At 45.6% G+C, this 13,145-nt stretch overlaps 1 protein-coding gene across 3 annotated transcripts in view; it reads left to right on the top strand.

Moving 5' to 3' along the window:
- Positions 1-13,145, top strand: part of TMEM255B (transmembrane protein 255B) — a 76,277-nt gene that overhangs the window by 58,033 nt on the left and 5,099 nt on the right. For 2 of the 3 annotated variants that reach the window (XM_055803284.1, XM_055803283.1), the window contains 3 exons: positions 2,474-2,559; positions 5,552-5,711; positions 11,159-11,302. In XM_055803284.1, coding sequence (XP_055659259.1) covers positions 2,474-2,559; positions 5,552-5,711; positions 11,159-11,302 — 390 coding nt within the window. The remainder of the gene's footprint in view (positions 1-2,473; positions 2,560-5,551; positions 5,712-11,158; positions 11,303-13,145) is intronic. The other variant, XM_055803285.1, reaches the window with a different exon arrangement.

Genomic DNA, 13,145 nt, shown 5'->3' with positions numbered 1-13,145 from the left:
GACGGAATAGGCAGACACAAACAGCCAGAACATGAAAAAGCTAAAAGTCTGGTGGCTGAGATGAATAGGTCTTGACATGCGTAATACCCACAAATGGCCTGTTTCCACCACCCTTGCTCACACCACACAGTGATTTGTTTATTTTGCTTTATTCGCTGTTCTCCTAAAAAGGAGTGTCTTGCTCTTTGCGTGTTTTAAAAATGCAGTGATAAAAATAGACAAATACAGTAACTCCCTTGGCCAATAATATAATACGTCTTGTAGCCTAAAAGCAGATAAAAACATGTTTAAGATCTTTCCAATCTCCCCCTTTTGTACTTCTAGCCTTCTACAGTAAAAAGGGGCACCTGGCCCAATCAATAAGATGTTTAGAGAGGAATAAACTACTTTTATTTCCTATCAATCAGAAGTGGTCCCCAAAGCCATACATCAGAACAAACCATCTTTTTAGCAACCCACTCCATCTTAGAAAGCCCTTCAATCCCAACCATGCACATGTAATGGGAAAAAGGTATTTTAACTATGCCAGTCCTAGGCCATTTTGACTGCATACAGGGGGGGGTCAACCCCAAAGTTTTAAGTTCCACTCAGTGCAAAAGCATTAGAGTGTCCCAACGAAATGGCTGTGGTAGCAGACTCATTGGCGCGCTCTGCTCCAGGATCAGTTTTCAAACTGCTTTGAGAAGTAGCCAGGTGTGATGTTTCAGTCCCTTCTGAGCTGGATCTTAATTAAGCAGTTGTTGATGATAGTGTGCTCCTGTTACGCAGCGAATTGCAGCTCAGGCTGAGGATGGCTGCAGCTGAATGTGACTTCAGGCCAGCAAAGCCCTATGTTAAATTCCAGTAAGTTCTGGCACAACAGAATAAGGTGGATGAAACAAGGTCCTATCTCAGGGTGAGATATTCTTGTGACCAGTGGGATGTGTCTGTATCAAGCCGTGAGCTCCATTTCCAAGTTGCAACCTAGACTGAGACCATTCTTTTATAACCAAACTTCCATTTTGGGTTAGAAGAGGTGTTTTGTAAGAGATACTAACCACAGGTACAGCCTTGTCCCGGGCAGCAAGTCAAGCCCAAGACATCATTTTATTTTCCTTTTAACTTTAGCTTTGTCACCCAACTTCCACTGCTCAAGTAAATCCTGCTAAAGACAAGTGTGGCAAGTCTGAGACCAGCTGCAAGGCGAATGTTCTCTGGTGTGGAGTCTGTGTGTTTAAGGCTTTCCCCTTTTTGCTGGGAACAAACATGTGAGGAGTACAGACTCATCAACAGTGGTGGTTTTCACACTGAAAGAGATGCACAGATCCAGAACTCAGGAGCTGAGAAACATGGGGTTTCACAACTCCTGTGGAGACTGTCCCACAGACTAACACAGTCACAGCTAAGCAGAACTGTCTGACAGTTTCTGACTGTCTGACAGTTTGCTTTTCAAAAGCAGGCATGTGTTCCTAAGCATGTTCCTTCTACTTATTCATTATGAGGAATTTTCGGTGCAATAATACATTTTACTTGCACTTTGAAAACAAAATACTTCTCAGTGGTTACAGTACTTTTTTTCTATCAAAATAAAAGCTATAGAAATAATGTATTTTCTGACCTGCTAGCTTTTAAAAGTGATAGTTCTCCAGGATTTCAAAATCAATAAGCTGAAATATCTCAGGGGAAAAAAAGCCTTTCATATAAAATATTTCAATGGGTCTGTAGTGCCATATAGAAGTGATTAATGCTTACCACACTGAAGAGGTGATTTCTTGTCTGGGCAGAGAGTGGCCTACATGTGCCTACCTTTATTGTTCTAACATCTGGCCATCCCTGCAATTCCTGCTCACACAAATAAACCTTTTCAGTTTTCTGTTCAAGAGCCTGCAGTGAATGGTACTTACTTGCTGGAGTGCTTGGATCTTTTCTGAGTGGTTTTGGTTTTGGGTTTAGAGATTGTTCTTCTTGTTGTTGTTCCTAATTATTTCCTTCCTCAGGAGGATGTTACTGAAAGGAGAGAGTTTCCATGTATTGAAATCTGTTCAGATAAATTGGCTGCTTTGCCCATTTCCCCACTATAATGGAGTGGTATTCTTATCCACTTCAGCGGCTTGCTGTGGTGCATCTCTCAAGACCCATAGTCCCAGTGTCAGCTGTAGGGATCCACATCTTGCAGCTGCAGACTCTGGGTCTCAGCAAAATAGCACCCAGCGGTGCAGCAAAGGGGTGGAAAACTGGCAGCCGTGGCTGCAGGTCGGCTCTGGGCTCCACAGTGCAAATGCCCCAGGACTCAGGGGCTGATGTCCCAAATGGAACTTCTGAGGGCTCAGGGATGTCTTTCTGCCCTGCCGTCGTGGAGTTTGGAATCTCAGGATCTTTCTCCACAACAGGTAATAAAACTTGACACTGCAGTAGCTGCTTCTTTGCAGTCAGTAGGATGGACTCAGAACACTGAAACACTGAGAATAAATGTCAGTCTGTTCTTTTTCGTCAGGTGACATGTTATACCTTAAACAACAAATGCCAGCTGAAAGTAAAGAGTAACACATGCTATTGCTGTGACCTGTACAACTGTGAGAAGTAAGTACCTGTGTGCAGTCAATGGTCTCCAAGAACTCCTTGTTTGGTTTTTGTTGCTGTTAAAATGATAGGGGAGTGCCTGTAGGCCTAGAGAAGCAACACAAGGGGCTTGTATGCTAAGCAATCCAGTTCCTCTGTGATTGAAGTCCCGATGCCAGCAGAGAAGAGGTCAGTGGTATTAGTGTTGGCATTATTTCAGTTTCTTTTTCTTTAAATATGTCCATAAGGTCTTTAGTGTGTGATCAAAATCGACCGCTCAGTCATAGCCCTGTCAAGATTTACTGTTGATCTTGCAATGCAGCTTTCCCATTAGATTTAATAAAGCCTTTCTTTTTTTTCTGCCAGACTTGGGGAAATAAAATGAATAGGAACACAGGTGTCCATGAGCAGAGATCAAGTTGTAGGCACAGGCAGAGCTCTTCTGTTAGCAATAGCTTCTGTAGGCATGAGATTTTGCTGAATTGTCAAAGGATAGATACAGAGTTTTGTGAGTGTTTTCTGAAGCTGTACATTTGAATTTGTCATTACCAAAGCATGAGATGTCAAAAGATAAGAAGGGAAATATCTGGATATGCTTACGAAGATCAGCTGAAGATTAGCACAGGGTTGCCATGGAGTGATTTAACAGGAGTAAAAAAGGTGATGAGGAACACTACATCACAGCAAAGTCCAAGAGTTTGTAATGTGCAAGACAGATGAAATGATATTGCAGAACTGACTGACCACCTGGCACATAGAGATTTCAACTGCAAGCAGCATCATGTCTTGCCACATACAAGAAACTGGGGAGGATTTCCCAGAGCAGATCTTCTGCCTGACTTACCCTCTGCACACCTCAGTTATCATCTTACCATGTATTCTCATGCATCTTCTGCAATCCTCTACAGTCTACCCACAGTCACTCTTCTTTCTTTCCTTCCGTGTATTTCTCATCTTTCTTTCTTTCTTCCTACATCTCCTGTTTTGTTTTGGTTTTCCTTCCTTTTCACATGCTAGCAGCCCTGATTAACCCCAGTCATCTTAAGCCAGACATGAACATTTTAGGTGTAAGGGAATAAGGCTGGCACAACAAGGCTTCTACATAAGGCTTCTGCATAGAAGAGTAGCTCTTGCCCAGATCCTGCCTCAACTAGAGAAGAAAAATGAAATTCGGGACTAGAGGGAAGTCATCTTTGCATGCGCATGTCTTGTGCACACAACAGTCACAAAGTGACTGCAGGTCTATGGAATGGATTAAAATCCGCTATGAATGTTATAGTCTTTTGCTTGTGTAAGAAGTGTTGAATCTGGGCATGATGGAGTTATACAACAAATGAAATGGGAAAGGTTGGGTATGCACAGCTTTGGTACCTTTCTATGATAGAAAAATGATGGACCATCATAGTTGCAATACAGTATGTTCACACTGAGAATGCTTTCTTCCATGGTACACAACTAACTGCTGCACGTTAACACCGAATCAAACAGCCCAACCCAGTACAGAAAAGAAGAGGGGTCTTAGAGGGGTGAAAGCATTCAGAGTTATCGAATAAAGTGACTGAAACTGTGTTGCTTAATGCATAAGCTGACAACAAGGAGTTATCTGGAATACTCCCCTTCCAGATGGAGATCCCCAGTGCCATTTTTCTAAGACACTGCGTTTGTCTGAAACATGTGGGACTGATCACTGCTGTGACAGTATTCAGTGATATAATTAAACATGTGTGTTCTGCCATTGTCAGCAATCCACAGTGGACAGCAAGATCTCACGGCACTGGCATGGACAAATCCAGAGCAAAGAAGCGGTTGTGCTGTTCCACAAACTTGGCAATTCCAGTTCATAGGATGGCTAGAGAGAAGGAGGAGACACACTCATGTGGAGTGACGTGGTGTCAGCCATGCAGTAGACTGGTACGCAGGCAGGGTCGCAAGTGAGATTTCCTCAGCCTCATGCCAGCTGAAGCTATAGGTTTCTTTAGTTAAGCTGGGCTCATGGTAGGGCCCAAGTGAACTCAACAGCAGATGATCCACAGTGCCAGGAATTACTGTGCTTGGCTTAATTCTCCCCAGAAATGTGGGTTTCTCCACACTGCTACCATCTTCTGCAGAACTTTCCCTAACCGCCATCTCCACTGCTGCCTCATGTGCTGGGGATGGAGGAACAGAAGGGTGTGCACAAACTGCTCACTTCTGGTTTCTGCCATAATCTGATGGCAATTTCCTAACAGTGCAGAAACAGATTTGGTATTTGAAACATCTTCCCAACTCCAGTAGCTGCTCTAGGAGCTCATTAGTGGGCTAGCATTAAGGTAGGTACTGGAAAGAACTGCAGGAAACTGTGGTTTCAGATTTTGCAGTAGGGTATTTCTGACTCAGCAAGACAATGAGGATTAACTTCATAACATGCCTGATTTACAGTAACTGGTGCAGTGTAGAAATATAAACAAAGATTTCTGGATAGTACAATCCATAGTGTAAAGGCACATCTTCATGCTGTACTGTGTTGCATTTGTTAATATGGAACCACAGATATCATAAACAAATGTAGCCAGCTGGCAAAATCTCCCTTCCTGGGGTTGAATTAATGCTTAAGCAACTTGCCTTCCTCAGTTTCAGAGATGCCAGTAGATTTCCAGGTGAGATGGGAAAAAAAGCAATGCTAAGCATGCTTTAGCTGGCAGCTAAATGATAAGGCCAGCATCCATATGCCAGGGCTATGGCTGTGTTCAGAGACACTAAGCCAAAAAAAAAAAAAAAAAAGACTCCTTGCTGGTGCACAACACTGCAGCCAAACTAGGGTTGGTATTAGTTGGACTAGATGTTGAATGTTGGCATTAGCAGAGCCAATTTGTGTCTACAATAGAGCTTTCTCCAGTTCATGTGAGCGGTGTTTGATGGGAGCATGCATGAAATACTTTGCCAAAGAGGAAAGTAAGCAGGAGGGATTCAGGTCATCTGGTGCTCTGTGCAAAACCATTCCCACCGCAGTGACATTGTCTGCGTTCTCTTCCAGTTCAGAACAGTCCTCCAGTTACTATGAATTTCTCGGCGTGAGCAGCTGTCAGGACGTGGTTCACCTGTATAGGCTGCTGTGGTCCTCCACAGTTCTCAACATCATCGGGTTGTTTCTGGGGATTATTACGGCAGCCATCCTTGGGGCATTTAAAGACATGGTAAGGCTCACAGCCTTTTGCTTTATGTGAGGACTTCTGTGCTTGTTGACATTATCAAATGGGTTAAAACCGCAGAAGTGTGAGCGTACAAAGGAGGCGCTTTATACATGTTTCCTGTGTGATCTGGCCGTCTGGAGTCACATCTTTAGGCTAAGCTGTTGCCAGCTGCTCACAGCTAAGTAGGTCAAGCCTTGTCAAATACATGAAAGGACGGGAAAAAACAGGCGCCTGTGTGAACAGATGCTGGCAATTCACTTCATGGTATCTTTTTTTTTCCTTCTAATTCAGCACTGAACATGTGGGTCAGCACAGAGTTCCAGGATGCTAGCTTGTAGCTAACATGTAAAATTCAAGTCCTATAACCTTTCATAGTTCTTTTGCCAAGAAGGGGGATCAACGGATCTACTCTGAAGTACCAAGCTAGTTTTTATTTCGACAGGTGTGTTCAGGTCACCTTAACCTCCTCTCTTTTTTTTTTTTTTTTTTTCTAAGGAATGTCACCCTCTAACTGCTTCCGGTGCCACACCACTGTGCTGTGCTGATGCGCACCACTGCATTCAGAAGAGGCTGTGTGCTAGGAAGGATTCTGTAATACGGTGTCTCATCTGCCTAGATTTTCTGACATGTTAAAAGGGTGAAGTAGCCGTTCCTAGGGTTATCACTGTCAATGGTCATGTTTGCTAAAGCTCATGATTTACTAGGCACTCAGAAGAGTAGATGGTCCCAGAGCCCAAAGAGCTTCCAGACATGGGCAGAGGCATGGGGATGATGGTGAAATGCAGGAGCCAAAGGGAGGTATGATAGCAGTACAGGTCATCTTGGATCCATGATGTTTCTGGTGACTTTTCCAGAGGAGAAAACTAACTAGAAAGACAAGTGAAAGGAAAGAAGAGAGGGATGGAGCAGAGAAGGGAAAGTGAGAGACAGGTGAGCTGTACACCAGAGGGGCAAACCGGAGGGAAGGGGCTGCTCCGAGCTGGCAGCCCATGAGCCAAGGACCCAGTCAGACTGGAGGCCATCCAGGCCCTGCTCTGGCCACCCACCATCCCTTAGCAAGCACGTCCAGGCTATCTACAACATGTGTAGGATGCTTAAAAATCATGTGACAGAGCAGACCTATATGAGCCACTTGACATTCACCTTTGTTAAGAGTTTCAAAATGTTTACTGGAAATACTCCTCTCTCTAGCTTAAGGCAGACAAGCATGCTGAGTCTTTGCCTGTAAGAAATGTGCAGCTGAGCTGTCCTTTATGTGAGGGGCCTGTTGCAAGAAGCTGATAACAAATTGCAGGCAGCTGGTAAAGAGTTGCAGCAGCCCAATAAGAGAGAGTGGAAACAGTTTTCCCAGCTTAATGCATCCCCTGCCTGTGAGAGCAGCAATGGCAGAAGGGGAGCAAGAACAACTGCGGTGGGAAATGAGGGAAAAGCAGCTCCATGAGGAAGGGAAGGCAGGCAGGCTTCACCTACAGTAAGTCCTTGGCAGAGCACTGCAGCTTTCTAATGCTGCTAGTATTTTCCCCTGCCTAGCAAATGGGTGCGAGTGCCTCCACCAGAGCAGCTGTGGGAGTTGCTAGTGGTACCCTGAGATGGGGAAGGGAGCAGAGAGCCAGCCTGAGGCCACCTGTTCTGTCTCACACAAACTGAGGCTTGCAGGGGATTTGGGTTGATGCTTCATAGCAGGGCAAGCTCCAGCCCAGGCATGCTTCTGTGATGTGCAGAGGCCATACTGCACTGCTCATGAGGGATACCAAGCCAAGGAGATGTTCCTGGGAGAACTGGGGTCTCCATGATTTGGCAAGTTCCCTTACCAGGAGGCAGAGCTAAGGTCTGGGTCCTCTGACTGGGCGGTGTAAAGCCATGCAAGGAAATCGCAGCAGCAGTGCAGCTTCCCCCCAGGCATGGCTGGAGCAAGTCTGTCAGGGCTCCAGCTAAAAACCTGATCTGAATAAGCTGTTTAATGCCTCCTCTGCAGCATGAGTGGGGGGGAAAAAAAACCCAACAACCCTCACTAGTTTAAGGGAAGGATGAGTTTGTGTCAGTTACCTCAGCACAGGAGCCATGCTATGCTTATGAAAATCTTACTAAAGCAGCAATCCAAAATACAATGACTGCTCCTTGCTCCTGCCTGTGCTTTTTCAGGGTCCCTGCAAGTGATGTACCAGAGCTGGTTTGCTAATTGCTGCTTGCTTTTGTTATGAAAGGGGTAACTCTTGGGGGAAGACAGGGGCCAAGAAAACATCAAGGAGAAAAGGGAGAGAAAGGGGCATGGGACTGAAATAAGAAAAAAAACCCTTCAAAGTGTATGGGAGAACAATTTTCTTTCTTTCAGGACGTCACCTTCCCACAGAAATGCTCACTGGCATTTTGCAGGGAGAGCTGCAAAGCTTGCTGAAACACCTCAGGGCATTGCTCTGAGGTTGACTTCCAGAAAACACAAGGCCAGGCTGACTAGTCAAATAAAAAACATCATGTTTATCTCTGGGGAACCCTGGCAGGCAAAACATGTTACAAAGGGAAGGGTTTGCAAAACAGCATTGTTGCCTCTAAACCCATCACATTTCCTGGACAGAAAAAAAAGGAAGTGTTGTTTTGGTTGTTGCGGGTTTTCTTTCTTGTGACAAATTCCCTGCAGACTCTGGCACACTCCCTGTGGTTTTGCTGCCTGCCAGGGGGCTGTGCTGGCTCAGTGGGAAACGTTTCATTCTTTCCTGACCCCCAAGGTGTCAGCTCTTGGTGGCCCCTGTGTCACCCAGGGGGCCATCCTCTATGATCTGCCGGGTGCTGGGGGAGCTGCAGTGGTTATGACCGTGTCTTTTTCAGAACTGCACTGTGCTTGGATGTAGGACACTGGGTAGGCAGTTACCTTAAAGTCACCTTTAACAAACAAGATACATAATGTAAATAGAAGTATGCACTTGAGGTATCCAAAATGGTAAAACACCCCGAATTTTTCTTACCAAAGACAGAGGTAAAGAAATGCATGGAAAACTTCACTTGTTGGTACTAAGACTTTATCTAGAAATTCCCTTCCCTGCCCCAGTATTCATCTGATGACTTGTAGATGTTTTCCTGACACACCTTGCCAAGGAATCTGCTTGCCCTGAGCTTAGGGTTGCAGTAATCAGAACTACTGATGGTCCTAGGAGGGTTGCTGCCTGTTTGTTTGTGGTTTTTTTTTGTTTTTTTTTCCAGTTAGTCTCCTTCTTGGAGTTCTCAAGGGAATGTGAAAAGATTAAATATCATGCCCTTATCCCCTATCCTCTTCCCTGACCCTGTTCTAAAAAGAAAGAAAATGAACCCCTAATTACTGAGCTACTTGCCATGCGTTCATGTCTCAGCACTTGCGCAACCAAAGGTGCAGTCTGACATTAAAAGAAGTCATAAAAAAGCTCAGAAATAAAGGCTTTGGCAGGTCTGTGTCAGATGGGTGAGCAGACCTGCTTCGCTGAGCAGCGGCGCAGCCCAGCACGCAGCCAGCAGCAGCTGGCACGGCCGGAGCAGGGCGGCCGCAGCCCCTGGCCACAGCCCGGTTTCCCCACACTCCCTGACCCGAAGTGCCTGCATGGCACTGGCAGTGCTCCCTGGCCAGTTCATAGCTCCTTATCTCTTTGACTTGGGTGGTAATTCAGTTTAAAATACAAGGGTAGGTTGGCAACATTCTAATGTGAGTAATTTAACATAGTGTCATTACTGGAATACTTGACCAAAGCATCAAACCAGCTTCAATACCTGCAAATTGTTGCTGGCTCCAGGCTGAGACCAGATGGCCTGATAATAGGGTGCTTTGATCAGTGAACTTGGGGTGGATGAATGCCCAGAACCATTGTGATGTTCATCCTTAGCAGTCGCAGAGTGTGGCTGCTATGGATGGAGACAATGTAAGAGGACTGAGAGAGGTTTCTGGGAGAAGGACAGCAGCACCCAAAGAGACCCATGCCAGAAAGTCGGTGGCAGATGCAGAACAGGCATCTGTGTTTCAAATTGGGCAAAACGAGGGTTTCTTGCCATGTTCATGTCCATAGCCAGAAGGATCTGATCATGCCAGGACCTCCCTCCCCTGAGGAAGGGCATGCTCTGGGTGTGGGGTATGTCACTGGCCCCAGACCTTTGGGTCTGAGGCAAGGTAGCTGGTTGCTTCTCGCTATTCCTGTCTGAAAGGCACTGCTTCTGTTTCTCCCCACCACATCCACCTGGCAGGGCAGGTAGAAAGGAGGTGTTTTGAGGAGGGTACCTTGGAGATGAGAGATTTGCCTTCTGCCTTTTGACCCCAGCTTTCTCTGCACCATCTCCTGGGGTGCTAAGTTTCTGCAGAGAGCTAAGGCTTAGATTGTCATGTAACCTCATGGGGTACATCAGTGACCTAGGAGATGTTTTCCATGTACAAACACAATTAACATACCGCTTTCTCAATCACAGAGAGATCTCACACCATCTCCAGAGGATGCAGTGGTTTATATGTCTCTCTGATAAATCTAGAAGGAAATGCCAAAAAAAAAAAAAAAAAAATCCAGACTGGTGCTTTGAACATTTGTCTAGCAACCACCATATTTTATTATTTCAGTAAAAATAAAATTCCATGCTCTCATGTAGAGGAATCTGCTAATGAAAACAAAGGAAAGAGAAGAAACCACTAGATTTGTCTCACTTTGCAAAGGAGAGGGACATGAAAATCTTTCACAGAGCTTTACTGTCCTCCACAAATGGTTGTACAGCACGGAGTTTTAGGGTTTAACACAAGCCCCCTTTCACATTTAGCTTTTGTTCTCTTTTTTTTTCCCTTCCTTAGGTTGGATTAGCTGGTTTAATATGAACCATTACTTCTTCCTGCAGACCTTCGCTCACGTTGCAGTTGAGGGACATGTCAATAAAGCCACGGGCTCTGATGAAAGATTTTATGCAGTAGGAATGAGATATGCCCCTGGGGGGTCAGTGGACAGTCAGCAGCAAACTCCATTTCTCCAGCGTGAGCTGTGAAAGAAGAGCAAGCGGTCTGGAAAGGGAAACCTTTGTAGACCTACATAGGAAGGCAGAGAGAAAAGATGGTAGACCATTGGGTGGCTGCGCTTGGAAAGAGTCTGTAGCAAATTGTGAAGGACTGGGTGTTTGGTGCTGGAGTGAATAAGAAGAGGTGGTCAAAGCTGTATGCTGTGCTTTTCAGGGTGTCTCGGGTCTGGAGTCCTGCCAGTGCTTCTGTAACTGGTGCTAGAGAAGCACCAGCAGGTTTTTTCCAAGGGAAGAAGATTAAAATAGCTGTGTATTTCTGGTCAGAGAAATTCACTCCAGATACATCCTCCTCTCATTTTGTCTTCTCCTTGTTTTTTGTAGTACCAGTGTTGTGTTGGAAAACAGAAAGTTGTTAAATTACCTAGTTGCTTGTGTTAGGACTGGTTCCTGCTCCAGCCCCTTCTGCGCGATGCTGATGTTTTATTGTTTTCTGTGTTTAACAGGTACCTCTGTCCCAAATTGCTTTCAGTGCTGCACCTCCTCCTCAGATCCTGTACAATCCTGCCCAGCAGATCCTGACATACACTGGGTTCTGTCCTTCTGCAGCAACTATTTCTACATATCCATCCTACCCATTACCTCTTCAGGTACAGTACACAATGGTGTCCTTACTCCATCAGAAAAGCATAAGATGCTACTCAGTACCAACTCGGTGGTACCTGGGGGTTTGAAATGAGGCAAGGAAGCTGGATAACAGCTCACAGACCTGTCTCTGGGGTAACTTAGTCTTGACCCTAATTCTCAGACCTCAGGCTTTCTCTGGTTGGGCTCTGCTGACCAGGAATCCCATTGAGGGATTAGAGCTGCACTACAGTAGTCATTAAGATGAACATGGGCCCCATGTTGGGCACGATAAAGCAGCAGCCAAAGCATTGGGGAAGCCAACAAAAGCACCTGACAAACACAGGATTTGGCAGGAAAGTTTGCACACCTTAGCCCACCTTATTCTTAATACGGAGATAAGTAGATTAGGACTCATGAAATGGAAAGGAGACAAAAACCAGAAGGAAATAAGAGGTCCATGAAACTGAGTGATACGGAGAGGATTGTGGATCGTTATTAGTGATAACATCTATTCGCACAAAGTTTTGGTTGCCCCAGTAAAACTGTTATGTGGCAATATAAGCCAGAAATAGGAAGTGTTTTTACACACCAGAGAAGAGTCAAATGGCACAGGCTGTTGTGGAAGAGTATAAATGAGGGGTTAGGAACATCAGCTGCTGTTAAATACAGGGATTCAGGTGTCACTTGCAGCCCAGCAATTCCCCAAATGGCTGCCTGCCATAAGAACCGATGGGGGCTCATCAAAAGATCAAGCCCTTTTTCTTCTAGCTTTCTATAAGCATCTGCTACAGGCCACTGCTGGGAGACAGGTACAGAGCTGCTATAGGAGTTGGCAGAGGTTGGTGCCTGGAGGTAGGAGAGAAAGCTTCCAGAGATGCAGCTTTCTCCCCTTGTGGGAAGGGATACAATATGAGCTGAGTCAACACTGCTATGCCACCTTCAGAAGGATGAGGTGCAAGTCATGCCCCAAGCCTGTGCTGTGTCCAGCCAGAGCTAGCATGGAAAATGCAGGGAGTGGTGCTGAGGATGGTGTTTGCTTCCACCCCCCACCCCCCGGCCCACGACGTGAAGAACATGAGGTGAGCTGGGAAATAACTGGGTGTACTGAGACCCTGAAGCAATCACAGGAGTTTTTAGATCTTTTAAAGCACAGTAAAACTGTTTTGTTCCATCTAATGGCTTGTTATACGTTGGCTGTGTAGTGTTAGACCAGTGGGTACCACAAGTTTTGCAGTGCTTCTTAATTGAAAACGCTGCACGTTCAGCATGAACGTGCTGTGGACCAGCTCCCCACAGCCTCCTGAGCTACACCTGTTCAGGGCCCATAAGCTGCCAGGCACAAGTACTGGGACACAATGATCACCCACACCAGGGAATTGTTAGCATGCTCCTGGTATGGGGTTGGGCCAAACCACCTAACAGTCTTCCAGCAACGCTCGGGAAGGGGTCAGAAGATGGCAAGGGCAATGGACTGTTCCAAGTAGGCAGTGTGCATGCAGTCACACTCATTTGGCGTTAAGAGTTCAGCTGTGGGGATGTGATATGTGCTGTGCCAGTTGGCTTCACAGCCAGAGAACAGTCCTTGGCACATCATATTTATTAACATAAATGGGGCCAGGCACTTTGGGAGACCACAAGTTAAGAGAAAAACAAGAATGTCTCTTTTTGTTTGCTTTTAGCTGAAAAGCTGTGCTGTTCTGCAGAGTTCAGTTAGCATGTAGCCAAGAATAGAGAGAGAAGGGGATAAAAACAGATGAAAGAAAGCAATTAAGTTGAAAATATGCATGTAAGTAGTCATGGGGATCAATTGTAACTGCTCTGTCCTGTGCCCACTGAGAAACAGAAATACATCACATTTACCCCAAA

Source organism: Falco peregrinus, chromosome 4 (genome assembly GCF_023634155.1).
Source record: "Falco peregrinus isolate bFalPer1 chromosome 4, bFalPer1.pri, whole genome shotgun sequence".
Classification (NCBI taxonomy): Eukaryota; Metazoa; Chordata; class Aves; order Falconiformes; family Falconidae; genus Falco; species Falco peregrinus.
The sequence above is the reverse complement of the archived record's forward strand: the minus strand, read 5'-3'. Positions and strand labels throughout refer to the sequence as shown.